The 14,514-nt window shown below is 41.8% G+C and overlaps 1 protein-coding gene across 1 annotated transcript in view; it reads right to left on the bottom strand.

Annotated features, from left to right (window-relative positions):
- Nucleotides 1-4,132: 4,132 nt before the first annotated feature.
- PLBD1 (phospholipase B domain containing 1) overlaps nt 4,133-14,514 on the bottom strand; it is a 57,695-nt gene continuing 47,313 nt past the window's right edge. The window contains exons 7-11 of the mRNA XM_002752117.6: nt 13,022-13,222; nt 12,776-12,916; nt 8,239-8,424; nt 7,322-7,428; nt 4,133-4,419 (exon numbers count right to left, since the gene is read on the bottom strand). Of these exons, the coding sequence (XP_002752163.2) occupies nt 4,249-4,419; nt 7,322-7,428; nt 8,239-8,424; nt 12,776-12,916; nt 13,022-13,222 (806 nt within the window). The 3' untranslated portion in view covers nt 4,133-4,248. The remainder of the gene's footprint in view (nt 4,420-7,321; nt 7,429-8,238; nt 8,425-12,775; nt 12,917-13,021; nt 13,223-14,514) is intronic.

The following is a 14,514-nucleotide window of genomic DNA, read 5'->3' as shown; positions in this document are numbered from 1 at the left end:
CTTAGTATTCTTTCACAGGAAGCAAACAGTAAGATTCACAATATAAGAATGAGCTAAAATATCAAGGGGAAAGCTTCATTTCCTCTTTATTTTCATATCATCCTTCCTGTTTTAACCTTTGAACTTTGTTTTGATGGTGCCAAGGTGAGTCTGAGGTACCCATTGTTAGCTTTGGATAGAATTTAAAGTATATCCCAAAATTAGCTGGACGTGTTGGCACATGCCTGTAATCCCAGCTACTCAGGAAGCAAGGCTGGAGAATCGCTGAAACCCATGAAGGGTTGGTAGCAGTGAGCTGAGATTGCCCCACTGCGCTCCAACCTGGGTGACAAGAGCAAAACTCTGTCTCAAAAAAATGAATTTAGAGTATATCCTTTGAAATCATTTTATGTAACAATTAGATATAACCTCCTGTGTATCTCTGTTCCTCTTCAAAGTTATTAAAATTCAGCTTAGGTCATTGATTTTTAATATGAGGACCAGCTGCACTGGTGTCAGGTAGGTGTTCTGAGCGTAGATAGTTTAGGACTGGAGGGCTCAGTTAAGTTTTAGGAGTGAGAATGTGGTTGAGAGTATTTTGAAAGGAATTCATGGAGTTTGTGAAATAACTTACAAATCCTCTTCCTTTACAGTATTTGAATTCATATTTGTACCTTCTCAAAATAATCATTCATTTTTCCTAGAATTACAGGAGGGAGCTCTTGCTTTTATGAACGTTTTGTTTGCAACTTTGATTGCTTGTAATAGGAAGTATCCTAGTTGTAAAGAAACTCTTTAGAGGCTTTTGACCGGTCAGTACACTATCGTCTGAGGTGTGAGGTTTGATTGGTGATGAAGAAAGCCAAAAAATTAATGCTCCAAACCTCCTTTGACTCTCAAAATGAGACCGCAAGGTGTATGCTATAAGTCAAACTTGCCAACCAACTATGTAGACATTACTCATTGTAGAGCTAATGAGGATGGGGAAGAAGTTGCCAGTGTCACGGCACCAAAACTTTCAAAAGGAAGGAGTCGATAATCTTGTAGATGTATATGAACACCTGTCTATATCTGCATGTATATGTTTTGACCTGACGTGGTTGCAGTGTTGATTATGTGTTCAAGATGATTCCTGTCTACAGAATTGAAGGCCCATGTTCAAACTGTTCTTTATTGGCTGTTTTTATGGTCACATGGTAACAGTTTTCTTACCTAACCTACAAAATGTTCTCTTGATGAACGTTTTTATTTATATTTACTAATCTTTTAAAAAAAATCTTTTATAGCATTACATAATCAGATGAAGAAAGCCCAGTAGAATAAAATTTATTATCCTAGCCTATATTATGTTTTCTGTCAAAGGAAAACAATTAAATTCTCAAATAGGAATCCTAAAAATAGATTTACTAAAGGAAAATAATTACTTAAAATGCTTTATTCCAGTTGGAAGGAAGGTACAGGGAGAGACTGCAATATTTAGGGGAAAAGTATATTTATTATAAGATGATGTCCTCAAATTAGCCTACCATGGCCTGTAGGGGCAACAGCTATATTAGATTACTAAAAAAGGTGCTGGGTTAGAACACCAGGCTTTTATTTGAGGCAGGTTTGTAATGCTGATAGACGCTTTCTGTTTGGTTTATTTCTTCTGGGAGAGAGAATGGAGGACTTCAGTACAAATAGCTACGGATAACAGACTCTCTGGTAGCAGTTTCCACTCCATGGTTACCTTTTTAATTTCATAGTAACTTTTCACAAAGTATTACAAATAAACTAGATTCTCCCATTTTGGGAATGAAAGTTTGCTACATTTTTAGCGTGGCAATATTTGTGTAGGTATTGCCTATTGGAAATTCTGAAAACCTGATGCTGCAGCCTGCACTGTGGGATGTCTGTATGGCATTTAAAGATAACAGTGATGTTTATTACTCTACTTTGCATTCTGTGAGAGTAATTTTCACTCTGTCAAGTGTGAGTAACCCTCTTTTAAAAATCCTGTTCTTGCCAAGAAATTTATAAATCACATGCAAAGACGTCTGTTGTTAACATTTTACGAGGTAACTATATCCTTCGATTTCTCTGGATTCATTTTTTAAATATGCAGAATACTGCATACTGTTTAAGATAGTATATAAGTTTATGAGAAATAAAGTGGAGCGCTTTCTTCCTTGAAAAGTGGATATCAAGATACCATTTGCCTCACAGAGAGGTGTTCCCTACTTCCATCCCCATTGCCAGACAATAAATATTTTGAAAAGTGACCTAAAACAAACAGCTTAAATGTTAGGTTCATCTGTCTGCATATCTCCCTAAGCAGGCTGTGTCTTACAGTTCTCTTACTGCATTGGGGAAGTGTTAACTTAGTTTTTGTTGTGTGCACTTTTGCTTTATATATTCTCCAAATTGCCATTTATTCAACAAAGTTAGGGTTAATATTGCATGATATTCATTTGTTTCATGAGCTTTCCAGTACTGTACAAGGTCAAAAAAGTAATGCCTGTGGTATCCTCATCTCTCACTTTTTTACACTGTGATCTTAGCACAGTAAGGTACTGCAAAGACCTTCCTTCCAAATGTTCTCCTTCCAAGACTTTCCTTCTTGGGCCAATTCAGTATCCTCAACATCCTATGATTTTGTTATTTTATCACTGACCTGTGATTGGCCTGTTTTATTCTAATTTCCAGAAAACCCAAGTCCCAGTATTTGCAATAGCAAATAACTGTAAAACCAATGTGTGATTCTACCTTCTTTACAATTTTTACTGGGCAAATGCCCTTTTTTTTTTTTTAAACTTGTGGGACACACAAAAATCAGCAATTCTCATAAAGTGTTCGCTAGTGTGGCAGACTTACCTAATTCCTGAAACTCAAGTCATCCCCTTGAGCCAGCCGATGGGGAGGAATATGATAATGCAAATACGTGTTTTGTCTTCTCGTTTTCAAATAATTTCCCACGTTAAAATAAACTTTTCTTTGTTTTTTATTTGTAGAATCAGCTAAGTACCCATATTTAAGTGCTCTCCCTAGTATATTTTTGAGGTTTTTGTTTTTGTCTGGATTTTTGTTTGTTTTTTGTAAATAAGGTAACTGGGCAATCAAACACCTCTTGGGGATCCTGGCTTTAGTATTTTATCAGCCATTTCAAAATTAAATATAAAAATCCTTTGTAAGAAACTTGCATCCTAATTTTTCTTTATTGCAATTGAAAGTGTAAATAATAAGACAGTGTACGTAAGACCTTCCTAATGTCTAATACAAACTGGGCTCTAGCAAGTTGCCCTATTTTTATTAGGGTTTTGAAGGGTTTTTTTTTTGTGTGTGTGTTGTTTCTTTTTCTTTTTTAAATGTACAGTAGAGTAGTGTCTGTATTAAGTGTTAACTGTAGTGGGGTTTTGTCCAACAAGCCTGAAATTTATACTTTGAAATAAAACTACTGGGTTTTTAACATTCTGAGTACTCTGGTTCATTCTGATTATTTACCCTTGTGGCTTTTTTGTTTTTAAAAACTCTTCCACCTTGTTTGGAATCGCCCATTACATACTGTACAGTATGGCTTATTTAACCTTGTTAGGAATCACCCATTACATGCTGTACAGTATGGCTTAGTTAACCTGCTTGGCAATTCCATGGCACTTGGACCACATCTAACCATCCAGTTTTGAAAGAAAGTTGCTCTGCAGGGTTGTTGCCAGATTGTATAGGTTTACTATATTGTGCCTAGCCTACGCCACGAAAAGACTCAGCTGATGCCTGTCAGTAAACAGAAATATCACTAACTACTAGAGGTTCCCTTGAAAACGAAGCTCCAGCTTCCCCTAGGGTTTTGGCATTAGACATATTCATCCAGGGAAAGGGGACAGTATAGGAGCATTCTTCAGGCCAGGCATGGAAGTGGCTCCCATCTTGGGTTCCAGTGGCTAGAACTGTCATGTGGCACAACTATCTGAGGGACACTGGGAGATGTTGTAGTCTGTGGGAGCAGGCATGAAGGGAGAATATGGATTCTGCTGAATGAAGGAGCAGTTTCTGCCATACCCTCTTGTATATTACCATGTATGCAGAAGCTTAGTATTATTTATATATAATTTCTTCTACAGTGCTCTACCTGACAGTGAGTGCTTGCTATAAAAACAAAATCAGTGGGAAATGAAAGTGACAAATTTAATATATTTTATTGCATAGTTCTGATGGGAAAAACATAGGTAAAATAGTGCCTTTGGTATCTTATTTGTAGCCTTCTAGTTCCTCATCTCCCTCCTTCATTTTATGTCATTTCAAAATTGGTTTCGTGGTAATAAAATCAAAGTTGTAGACCTCTGGCATGCCCTGATGTAGAGTTTTGTTGAAACGGTTCCAGCGAAAAACAGGGAGGCCACCTTGTACTGTGGGACCACTTATGGCATAGGATGTATACTGAGATGCTAGATAGATATCTGACACCTGGTAAGAGAGAGGAGGAGATTTCAGAAAATCATTCGGCAAAGAATTAAATCCATGGCCTTTCCCGCCCCGCCCCCCCCACTTCCAAAGTCACAATGTTAGCTTTTTATATTTTATTTTATTTTGAGACAGAGTTTTGCTCTTGTCATCCAGGCTGGAGTGCAGTGGCACAATCTCGGCTCACTGCAACCTCTGCCTCCTGGGTTCGAGACATTCCCCTGCCTCCACCTCCCGAGTAGCTGGGATTACATGCACGGGCCACCGCTCTGAACTAAGTTTTGTATTTTTAGAAGAGACGGGGTTTTGCCATGTTGGACAAGCTGGACTCGAACTCCTGATCTCAGATGATCCACCCGCCTCGGCTTCCCAAAGTGCTGGGATTACAGGCATGAGCCACTGCGCCAGGCTGCCGCCTTTAAAACAAAATTTTCTTGCTGTCTTTTGCATCGCCTTTATATGATATAGTCTTCTATATACATTTGGCATTAAATGTGAATTGACTAGAAGTGTGTGAAATGAATAATGTAGCTAAAAGTGAAATCTGAAGTCAGATTACTCATACTCAGAATTCTAGCTCCAAAACTTAAAAATCACTTAATCCCTCTATGAATCAGTGTTCTCCTTTGTAAAATGGGCTGATAACCCTACTTCATAGAATTGGCAAGAGGATTAATGCAAGCGATGCTTAAAGCAAAGCCTAGAATACATGAAGTCCGCAGAAAAAGTTATTAAACAGAGTCTTAAAGTAGAAGGAGCTCACTGTCAAAAATGGAGGGCCATGGTTCTGAAAAACACGTTAACCACTGACTCGCGGTGGGTCTTAATCTTAGAGAGGAAAGAGAATCTCCATTTCTTTCCCCATATTCAAAATGACTCTACAGAGATAAATTTTATATATATATTTATAAAAATATTTAAAAATATTTTTAATATCGTTATAAATATATATAAAATATATATTTATAAATATGTATATAAATTATATATTTATATACATATAAATATTTTATATATTTATATTGTGGTGAGCGATCTCCGCTCACCGCAACCACCGCCTCCTGGGTTCAGGCAATTCTCCTGCCTCAGCCTCCCGAGTAGCTGGGATTACAGGCACGCACCACCGTGCCCAGATAATTTTTTGTATTTTTAGTAGAGACGGGGTTTCACCATGTTGACCAGGATGGTCTCGATCTCTTGACTTAGTGATCCACCTGCCTCGGCCTCCCAAAGTGTTGCGACTACAGGCATGAGCCACTGCGCCCGGCCGATAAATTATATTTTTAAAGAATATCCTCCAACAGAAACTTTCTGATAAAAATAACTGCTGGTCTCTGTCTCCAGGACTGAGACATGGTAGAGGGAAGCTTGGCCCGAGTTCTCCCAGGCGAGGCAGCAGAGGTGATTTTCTTTGTGTATTCCGTGATGGATACAAACTTCACACACTTGGCTGAATGCTTGCAAATACCATTTTTAAAAAGGAATGCAGAAGCATTCACTGGGGTTTCATCTGCGCCAGCTTCTCTACATCCAACCTTTTTTTTTAAATGTTAACATAACATTGAGAGTCACTGAGGCTAAAGCTTTGCCTTCATCACACACCTAAAAAGAAGGTTGAGCCGGAACTTAGAATACTTTAAAGCATCTCCTGTTTAGATATTAGGCTGATAGAGAATAATGTGTAACTGGGGTCAGCATTCCTATAATCTTTTGAACCAAGGATAGAATAAACAGTTTACTCGACAGGTTTCTTCGAGAACTTAGGACAGGTGATGCAAAGACACACACCCAAGCTAAGTGCAAAAGGATGCAGTAGCATGATTCCACCAAACAAATGGCTCATACCCTCAGACATCCCAAATCCAGTGGTGGGCAGGTCAATTTTTAACAACTATCTTTCTGAGGAAAAAAGTTCCTGATTTGTAGTGTTTGCTGATTTCCATAATGTAAATACTTCACTTGACTGCTTTCTTCTTCTTCTTTTTTTTTTTTTTTTTGAGATGGAGTTTCACTGTTGTTACCCAGGCTGGAGTGCAATGGCGCGATCTCGGCTCACCGCAACCTCTGCCTCCTGGGTTCAGGCAATTCTCCTGCCTCAGCCTCCTGAGTAGCTGGGATTACAGGCACGCGCCAACGTGCCCAGCTAAGTTTTGTATTTTTAGTAGAGACGAGGTTTCACCATGTTGACCAGGATGGTCTCGATCTGTTGACCTCGTGATCCACCCGCCTCAGCCTCCCAAAGTGCTGGGATTACAGGCGTGAGCCACCACGCCCGGCCACTTGACTGATTTCAAGCTACCAACATGATGTTAAGTAACAGTTGGTTCTTGCATGTCTGTGAGCTGGCTTTAGCGCACCATAGCACACCTACTTATGACTCATATTTTGAGATATATTACAGCACTTATCAACTCTAACATCGTGAAAAACCTCTGTGCGTCAGGCATCCAATCCAAACTTGCTCCTTTGGCTAAATTCGATTCATGTTTAGCTGCCTGAATATGTTCTTTGGACGTTGGGCCTGTCTGGTAAAACTTGACAGTAATATCATCATTATGACTGTATGCATTTACAAGTAACTCACTAAGTACTGGAAACATTTTACAGAGATTAAAGGTTTATTTTTCACAACACCTTATGAGGTAAGTACTGTTGTATCTGTTTCACAGATGAGGAAACAGAAGCATGACAGAATTATGTGATTTACTACCAAGTGGCAGAGCAGGGACTTGGAGTTAGATAATGGGACCTCCCACCAGAATCTCTGAAAAAGCTGATTCCTGGGTTGAGTTTATGGTTAGCCACATTATTGTGCTTCCTGCCGTAAACACCTGCGCACCTTTGCCTTTGGAGAGGCCTGTATGCTGGTGGGAATTAAATGCAAAAGCCAATAATAGCGTGTTACCTTCGTGTCGTAACAACCTCCGGGGTTTGGGTTAGGTGAGGTCAGGTCCTCACGGCAGCAGATGGTATTACAGGGGTCACCTTTACTGTAAGGATCGTTCTTATAATCTAGAAAACAGAGAGAGATGAAGAAGAGACTGAGTATTGGCGATTCGGAGACACAATTCTCCACAGGAAGGTTTCGGGGCCTGTTAAAGCCTAGATAATCAGAGAGGGTACCCCCCAATCAGAGAGGGTACCCCCCCAATCAGAGAGGTACCCCCAATCAGAGAGGGTACCCCTCCAATCAGAGAGGTACCCCCAATCAGAGAGGGTACCCCCCAATCAGAGAGGTACCCCCAATCAGAGAGGGTACCCCCAATCAGAGAGGTACCCCCAATCAGAGAGGGTACCCCCCAATCAGAGAGGTACCCCCAATCAGAGAGGGTACCCCTCCAATCAGAGAGGTACCCCCAATCAGAGAGGGTACCCCCCAATCAGAGAGGGTACCCCCCTAATCAGAGAGGTACCCCCCAATCAGAGAGGGTACCCCCACAGGCCGCCTCAGCCCAGCCTGCTTCCACAGACATCGCCCTTGGTTTGTGAGGAAGGAGTAAGTCCTTGGCCTGCCCTAAGAACCTTACACAGTGAAAAACGGGTGGGAGAGACAAGATAACTACATAACGAACCCTGTATGAATTCTTTCTTCTGTGTTTTACAGATGATTTTTTTCAATTAAAAATGTATACACTCTTCTCTTTCATTTTATAAAGGAGGCCAAAGTTATTTGTTGAGTATAAAATGTATACCGTTAGTTAAGTATTTAAATAACTTCTTGTCATTCCTTCCAGCACAGAGATGATAAACTTACATGGATTCTTTACCCATGGGGAAGAAAAGAAGGTTTGAAGAATGATTCTTGAGAAATAGGCTACGTACTGTTGTATCGCATGATGTATTTCATGGAGGCCGTATCAGTCACATTCCCTTGGTCACGCCGGAAGATTTTGGCTCGTGGAGCTAAGTCATAAGAGTAGTCCAAGCCCAGCTTCTGAACTAACAGTGGATACCCACTCCAGTTGTAGATTTTTTCATGGAAAGGAATATTGTAGGAGGGCCAATATCCTGATTTGGAATGAAAGGGACATAAGGGAGGGGATTGACAGGGAAGGAGACAGAAAAGAAGAGATAGGGAGCAAAATAAATGTTATCCACAATCATTTATTTTGGAAGTGGGTACAGGTGTTTAATTACAAAATAATGTATAAAAAAGAAAGCTCTGAATGTGAACCCTGGCTGCCAAACAGCCTTATAAATTGCCTAAATCAGTATACCTCAAGATTATCTCATTAGGGGAAGAAAGGCATCAGAATTCTCTAGTTTTCACCCAAATTCTTAATCTTTAAGCCAGAAAATAAACATATTCTCCATAGAGCAAAATAAAATATACTGCAAAGTGGTCTGGGGAGCTCATCTAAGTGGATTTAGTTACTGAAATGCCAAGAAATGGTGGTTCTCAGTGAGGCCCTGAAAAGGAAGGCGTCAGATGCTGACCATGAGGAAGTGGAAGAATACGGCCGGGAACAGAAAGCCTGAGTTCTAGGCTCGGGGCTTAAAACCTCCGTCTTAGGCAGGTAACCTCATTTGTCTTATTTTGTTTCTGTTTCTTTTTTTGAAAGATGGCGATGGGGAGGGAGAGAAGTTAATGTGAGGGGATTGGGGATGGTCTTTTAGGTCCCATTAGGCTTTTAATTCCTTTGACTCTAAACATTTATAAGGGCTCGGCTTCATTCAAAGCTTCGCAGTGTGTGAAGGCCACACAGACCAGGAGTCACTGAGCACCACACATGTGACACAGCCCTCTCTAGTAAAAGCAGAATTGCAGACATCCTAGATTACGCTGGCCTGGGTTATGGCCTACAGAACAGTCAAGGAATGTCTCCACCATTCAGGGTTCTCTCCACCTCTACATTCCTCTCTTGGCCCTTGTCCGCCTTTCTCCTTTGGAATGTCTCCACCATTCAGGGTTCTCTCCACCTCTACATTCCTCTCTTGGCCCTTGTCCGCCTTTCTCCTTTGGAATGTCTCCACCATTCAGGGTTCTCTCCACCTCTACATTCCTCTCTTGGCCTTGTCTGCCTTTCTCCTTTGGAATGTCTCCACCATTCAGGGTTCTCTCCACCTCTACATTCCTCTCTTGGCCTTGTCTGCCTTTCTCCTTTGGAATGTCTCCACCATTCAGGGTTCTCTCCACCTCTACATTCCTCTCTTGGCCTTGTCTGCCTTTCTCCTGTGTATTGTTGTGCAGGACCTCCTCTTTGGGGGTGAGGTCATTGAGACAAAAAGCAAATGATAAGACGTTCAGCCTTGCTAATCCTGAGACAGAGCCAGCATTGGAAGAACTGAGACATGGATAACATTGAAATTATGGAAGAAAAACAGATTTGCTGCTAAAACATATCCAAGCCACATAGACTCAGGAATTCGATTGCCTGGATTTGAAGCCTGGTTCTGCCCTTATTACTTATGTGACCTTGGACAAACTGCTTAACCGCTCTGTGCCTCAGTTTCTCATCGTCATTAAGAACTCAGCATTAAGCATCTTTATAAGCCTGAGCATTAAATGCATTCAGATGGAGTGTTTACAATAGTATCTAATACTTGGTAAACATTAGATGATTAGTATATTTATCTTGGTGAAAACAGCTGAAATGAATGAAGAAAATGTCTGCTTTATACTTCACATGTCGTAAAACTTCGTGATTTATAACAGCACTTAAAATGGAGCAACTTGGCCTGCTGCAGTGGCTCACACCTGTAATCCCAGCACTTTGGGAGGCCGAGCAGGCGGATTGCTTGAGCTCTGAAGTTCGAGACCAGGCTGGGCAATATGGTAAGACCCTGCCTCTACTAAAAATATTTTTAAAAATAGGCACTGGGGTGCATGCCTCTGGCCCAAGCTACTCAGGAAGCTGATGCCCGAGAACAGTTTGAACCCGAGACGCAGAGGTTGCAGTGAGCCAAGATCACATAGCTACACTGTAGCCTGGGTGATAAAGCGAGACCCTGTCTCAAAATAAATAAATAAAATAGAGCAACTTGTTTAATGTCACAACAACCTGATGATGTATAAGTATTACCATCCCTTTTTTTTTAAAGAAGAAACAGAGTTTCAGAGAGGTCAGATGTCTTCCTTGGCTCACAAAACTTGACTAAACACAGACCTTCTAACTAAAACATCCAGGACTTCTGCTACCATCCCACAGTTGCTTCCAAATGCTACGAGATGTGCCCCCCACTTTTAATGTGGGCAAAACACATGTGTCTTTCTGAGCTTTTCTCTACTCACAGTAAAATGGCAACAATAACACTTATGTGGTAGTATATTACAAAGGTCAAACAAGAGAACATAAGTAACAGGCCCAGCAGAGTGTCTAGAAGGCAGCAGGTCCTCTGAATTGAACTCTGTTCTTCTTTCCTCTGGCAAAAGAAAGAAACATACAGACGGATCACTGGAGTTTCAAGGGGTCTAGCTATGGGACTGCAGGGAACCAAGTCTACCATTCTGTTACCAGCAACTGTCCAAAGAAGAAAATCTGCTTTAGCAAGCATTTCTCTCTTGGCGCATGCTGTTGTTTTCAGGCTCTTCGGAACTGGAGGGATCAGCCGAGTTCTCTGTTTTGAATTGCTATATGCTAACCAAGTAACAACCTAATAATCTGACTCCTTGGATGGATTTTCCTAACAAGCAAAGAAGGTAGGTCCACTGCTTGGTAGCATATGAACTGCCTGGCAATGAAAACTCCCACTTTAAAAAATTGTTTTATGCATAAGTCTTAGTGGATTTGGCTGGTGTGAATCAGTCTTCACTGACTAGGCTCACTCTAGGTGTCATTACAAAATCCATTTGGGGACCTGGAAAACCAAGGACCAGGTCCTAACCCCCAGGGTCCACACTTGATCTCGATGCTGTGTCTATTCATCTGCCCCCTGATCTACTGCAATGGCTCCTACCGAGTCTCCTTTCTTCCCACACAGTCTGCTCTCCCTTGTCAGGAACTCCCAACTTCTAAAACACAAAGGCCGAACTGTCCGGTAGGATTTTTAAGGCTAACATTTTCTCTCAATCTAGCTACTTATATCTATTAATTCTCATGACCATCCTCTGAAATTGTAGAGGTCCACACTTCTACATCCTTCTTGGGAGCCAGATGAGTCTCAGAATTTAGAGTTTTTCAGATTTTAGAACAGCAATGGAGTGCATGGATTATATGACGTTACAGTCTCTTTGGGAAACACATCATAATCAAAAATGATATTTCTGTAGCCTAATGTATGCATGTTCTAAGAGGAAATAAAGACAATTTTTAAAAAACAGGCTGTACACAACACTTCAGAAGGCCGAGGTATAGATGGATCACCTGAGGTCAGGAGTTCAAGACCAACCTGGCCAACATGATAAACTCCGTCTCTACTAAAAACACACACACAATCAGCCGGGCGTGGTGGCAAGTGCCTGTAGTCCCAGCTACTCAGGAGGCTGAGACAGGAGAATCGCTTGAACCTGGGAGGCGGAGGTTACAGTGAGCTGAGATCGCACCACTGCACTCAAAACTGGGCGACAGAGTGACACTCCATGTAAAAACAATGCAAATTAAAAACCACTTAACATTTCTTTCTGGCAGTATCTGCAGCCAAATGAGTTCAGATCAGGTGTTCCTGAGCTACCAGGTGAGCTAGGCTACCAAACCAAAACGAAACACAGGAAATGAAATAACAATTTGTGGTTTTAGAGTTTTGGAATTTAAAAATTACAAATACGTGGTTGTGGACCGACGTCATGATTCTGTTTTATAGATGAGGAAAGTGAGGCTTGGAGAGATTCAGTAATTTGCCTGAGATTTGAATCAAAGCAGTGAGCCTCCTGGTTTCAAATGCCTGGACTCCTTGCCCTCCGGAAGTGCCTTCTCTGACTTCACCCACTGACAGCCACGTTCTCTTTAGGTTTGCCACGGGGCTGGGTACACCAGACCTGATGACAGCTCTTCCCATCCTGTGTTCCAGCAGCTGCTTTGAGTGCTTTACTTCCCTATTAGACTCCTGAGTCCTTCGAGGTCAGGGATTCTGCATCCTTGCTTTTCTAGTCCCTGGGCCACAGGAGCACTCCATAAATATTTGCTGAAGTGAACGTAAAGCTTTAACCAGGAACACAGGAGAAAAGGTAATATCAGAACCATGAGAAATCACGGGGTCATGGATGCCTGATTTGTGTCCCAATCTGCACATCGTCCTGTAGGAGTTGGGGAAGTAGGTTTGCAAGTTGTGCTAAAGCTGGTCATTCTCCGCCAGTGTGACTCGTGGTGCCATCCGCATCCTGTCTCCCCACCATAGCCTCCCCATCACACATTCACACATTGTGCATTCCCCTACCACACACGCACACACACGTCTCAGATCCACGGCATGAAGCAAGTACCTTTCCGCAGAACGTCAGTTTGTTCAGAATATTCTACATATGTAGGAATTTGCTCCACAATGTACAGAGTGCCCTTGTCGAGGCTGCGGTTCAGCTTTACCTTCTTCAGGTCCAGGACCATGTACTGATTGTTATAGGTGCCTGAAATATCAGGAGACATGAACACGGGACAGAGGTATGACTTTACGGGTTAACAAGCCTAAATCAAAACATAGGTCTCTGCCTGTATTCTGCAGGGTCACTTACCAGAGTTGTATTTTGAAAAGATGTCTGCCCACTTCTTGCCACTGTCTGCCATCATATTAGCCACACGGACTCTTTGCCAGGCCATGAGAGTCTCAGGTATCACCTGCTCTAGCAGGGTTTTATTATACACACTGTTCGTGGTCTGCAGCATTACCAATCCACTGCTAAGAATGTAAAAGTCATCCAGAGACACCAAAAACCCTGTAGGAAAGACGAATACATCAGCATACATATACATGGAATACTGAAGCATCATTATTAGCGAAGAGCTTTACAGACACAATGCATTTTGCAAAGCATATCAGTTTTTACCACCCTTGATCCGCAGTAGCCTCCCCCAACTTTGGGTCACCTCTGTGCTGGTCGTCCAGCTGCTGCTTACAGAGGTGCCAATAGATGTCCACCCCTGGATTTTCCATTGAAAATTTATTTTATGATTTGAAATAAAAATATGTTAAATCCAGAACATTGCGAGTTTCCGGAATGATAAACAGATATCAATCCTGACTTGCTAGGATTTTGCAGAACTTTTAATGAGGGAGGGGATTAGCACGGCTTGTTAGCAGAAATAGGAATGCCTTTTTTTCTTCTCTTTTACTCTCTGTATTTTTTTCAAATTTTGTGTAAGTCTACTTTTTCTTTTCTTTTTTTTGAGACACAGTCTGGCTCTGTCACCCAGGCAGTAGTGCAGTGGCGTGATCTCAGCTCACTGCAACCTCGCCTCCTGGGTTCAAGTGATTCTTGTGCCTCAGCCTCCTGAGTAGCGGGGTTGACAGGTGTGGACCACCAGGCCTGGCAGATTTTTGTATTTTTGGTAGAGATGGGGTTTCACCATGTTGTCCAGGCTGCTCTCAAAGTCCTGACCTCAAGTGATTCACCCACCTTAGCCTCCTAAAGAGCTGAGATTACAGGTGTGAACCACCACGCCCGGCTAAGTCTATGTAATTTTTATGAATGGAAAAACATCCACATTTAGAAAAGTAAACGTGGTTTTGAAACTAAGGCACTGACACTCTTGGTCAATGCTTTTTTTATGAATGTTGCAGGTAACACAGATCAGTGAAGTCAGTCTTTTCTGAAGGCCTATTTTATGGTTTACACCGGGACGAGTATGGAAAGGAGGGAACACCAGGCACAGCTGTAATAAAAGAGGATATATTGTCATCAGGGACAGTAATGGACCAACTGTCAGTGCTGAAGAAGTGTCAGAAAAGAAAGGAGGCTGAGGCAGGAGAATTGCCTGAACCCAGGAGGCGGAGGTTGCGGTGAGCCGAGATCGTGCCATTGCACTCCAGCCTGGGTAAAAAGAGCGAAACTCCATCTCAAAAAAAAAAAAAAAAAAGGAAAGGACCCCAATGGTGGAGTTATAAGAGGCCAGTGTGATAAATTCCATTGGTTCACCAGGACCGGTGGCTCATGCCCATAACCTCAGCACTTTGGGAGGCCGAGGCAGGCGGATCACGAGGTCAAGAGATCGAGACCATCCTGGCCAA

Source organism: Callithrix jacchus, chromosome 9 (genome assembly GCF_049354715.1).
Source record: "Callithrix jacchus isolate 240 chromosome 9, calJac240_pri, whole genome shotgun sequence".
Taxonomy (NCBI): Eukaryota; Metazoa; Chordata; class Mammalia; order Primates; family Cebidae; genus Callithrix; species Callithrix jacchus.
Note: the sequence above shows the minus strand (reverse complement) of the source record. Positions and strands in the feature narration are given on the sequence as shown.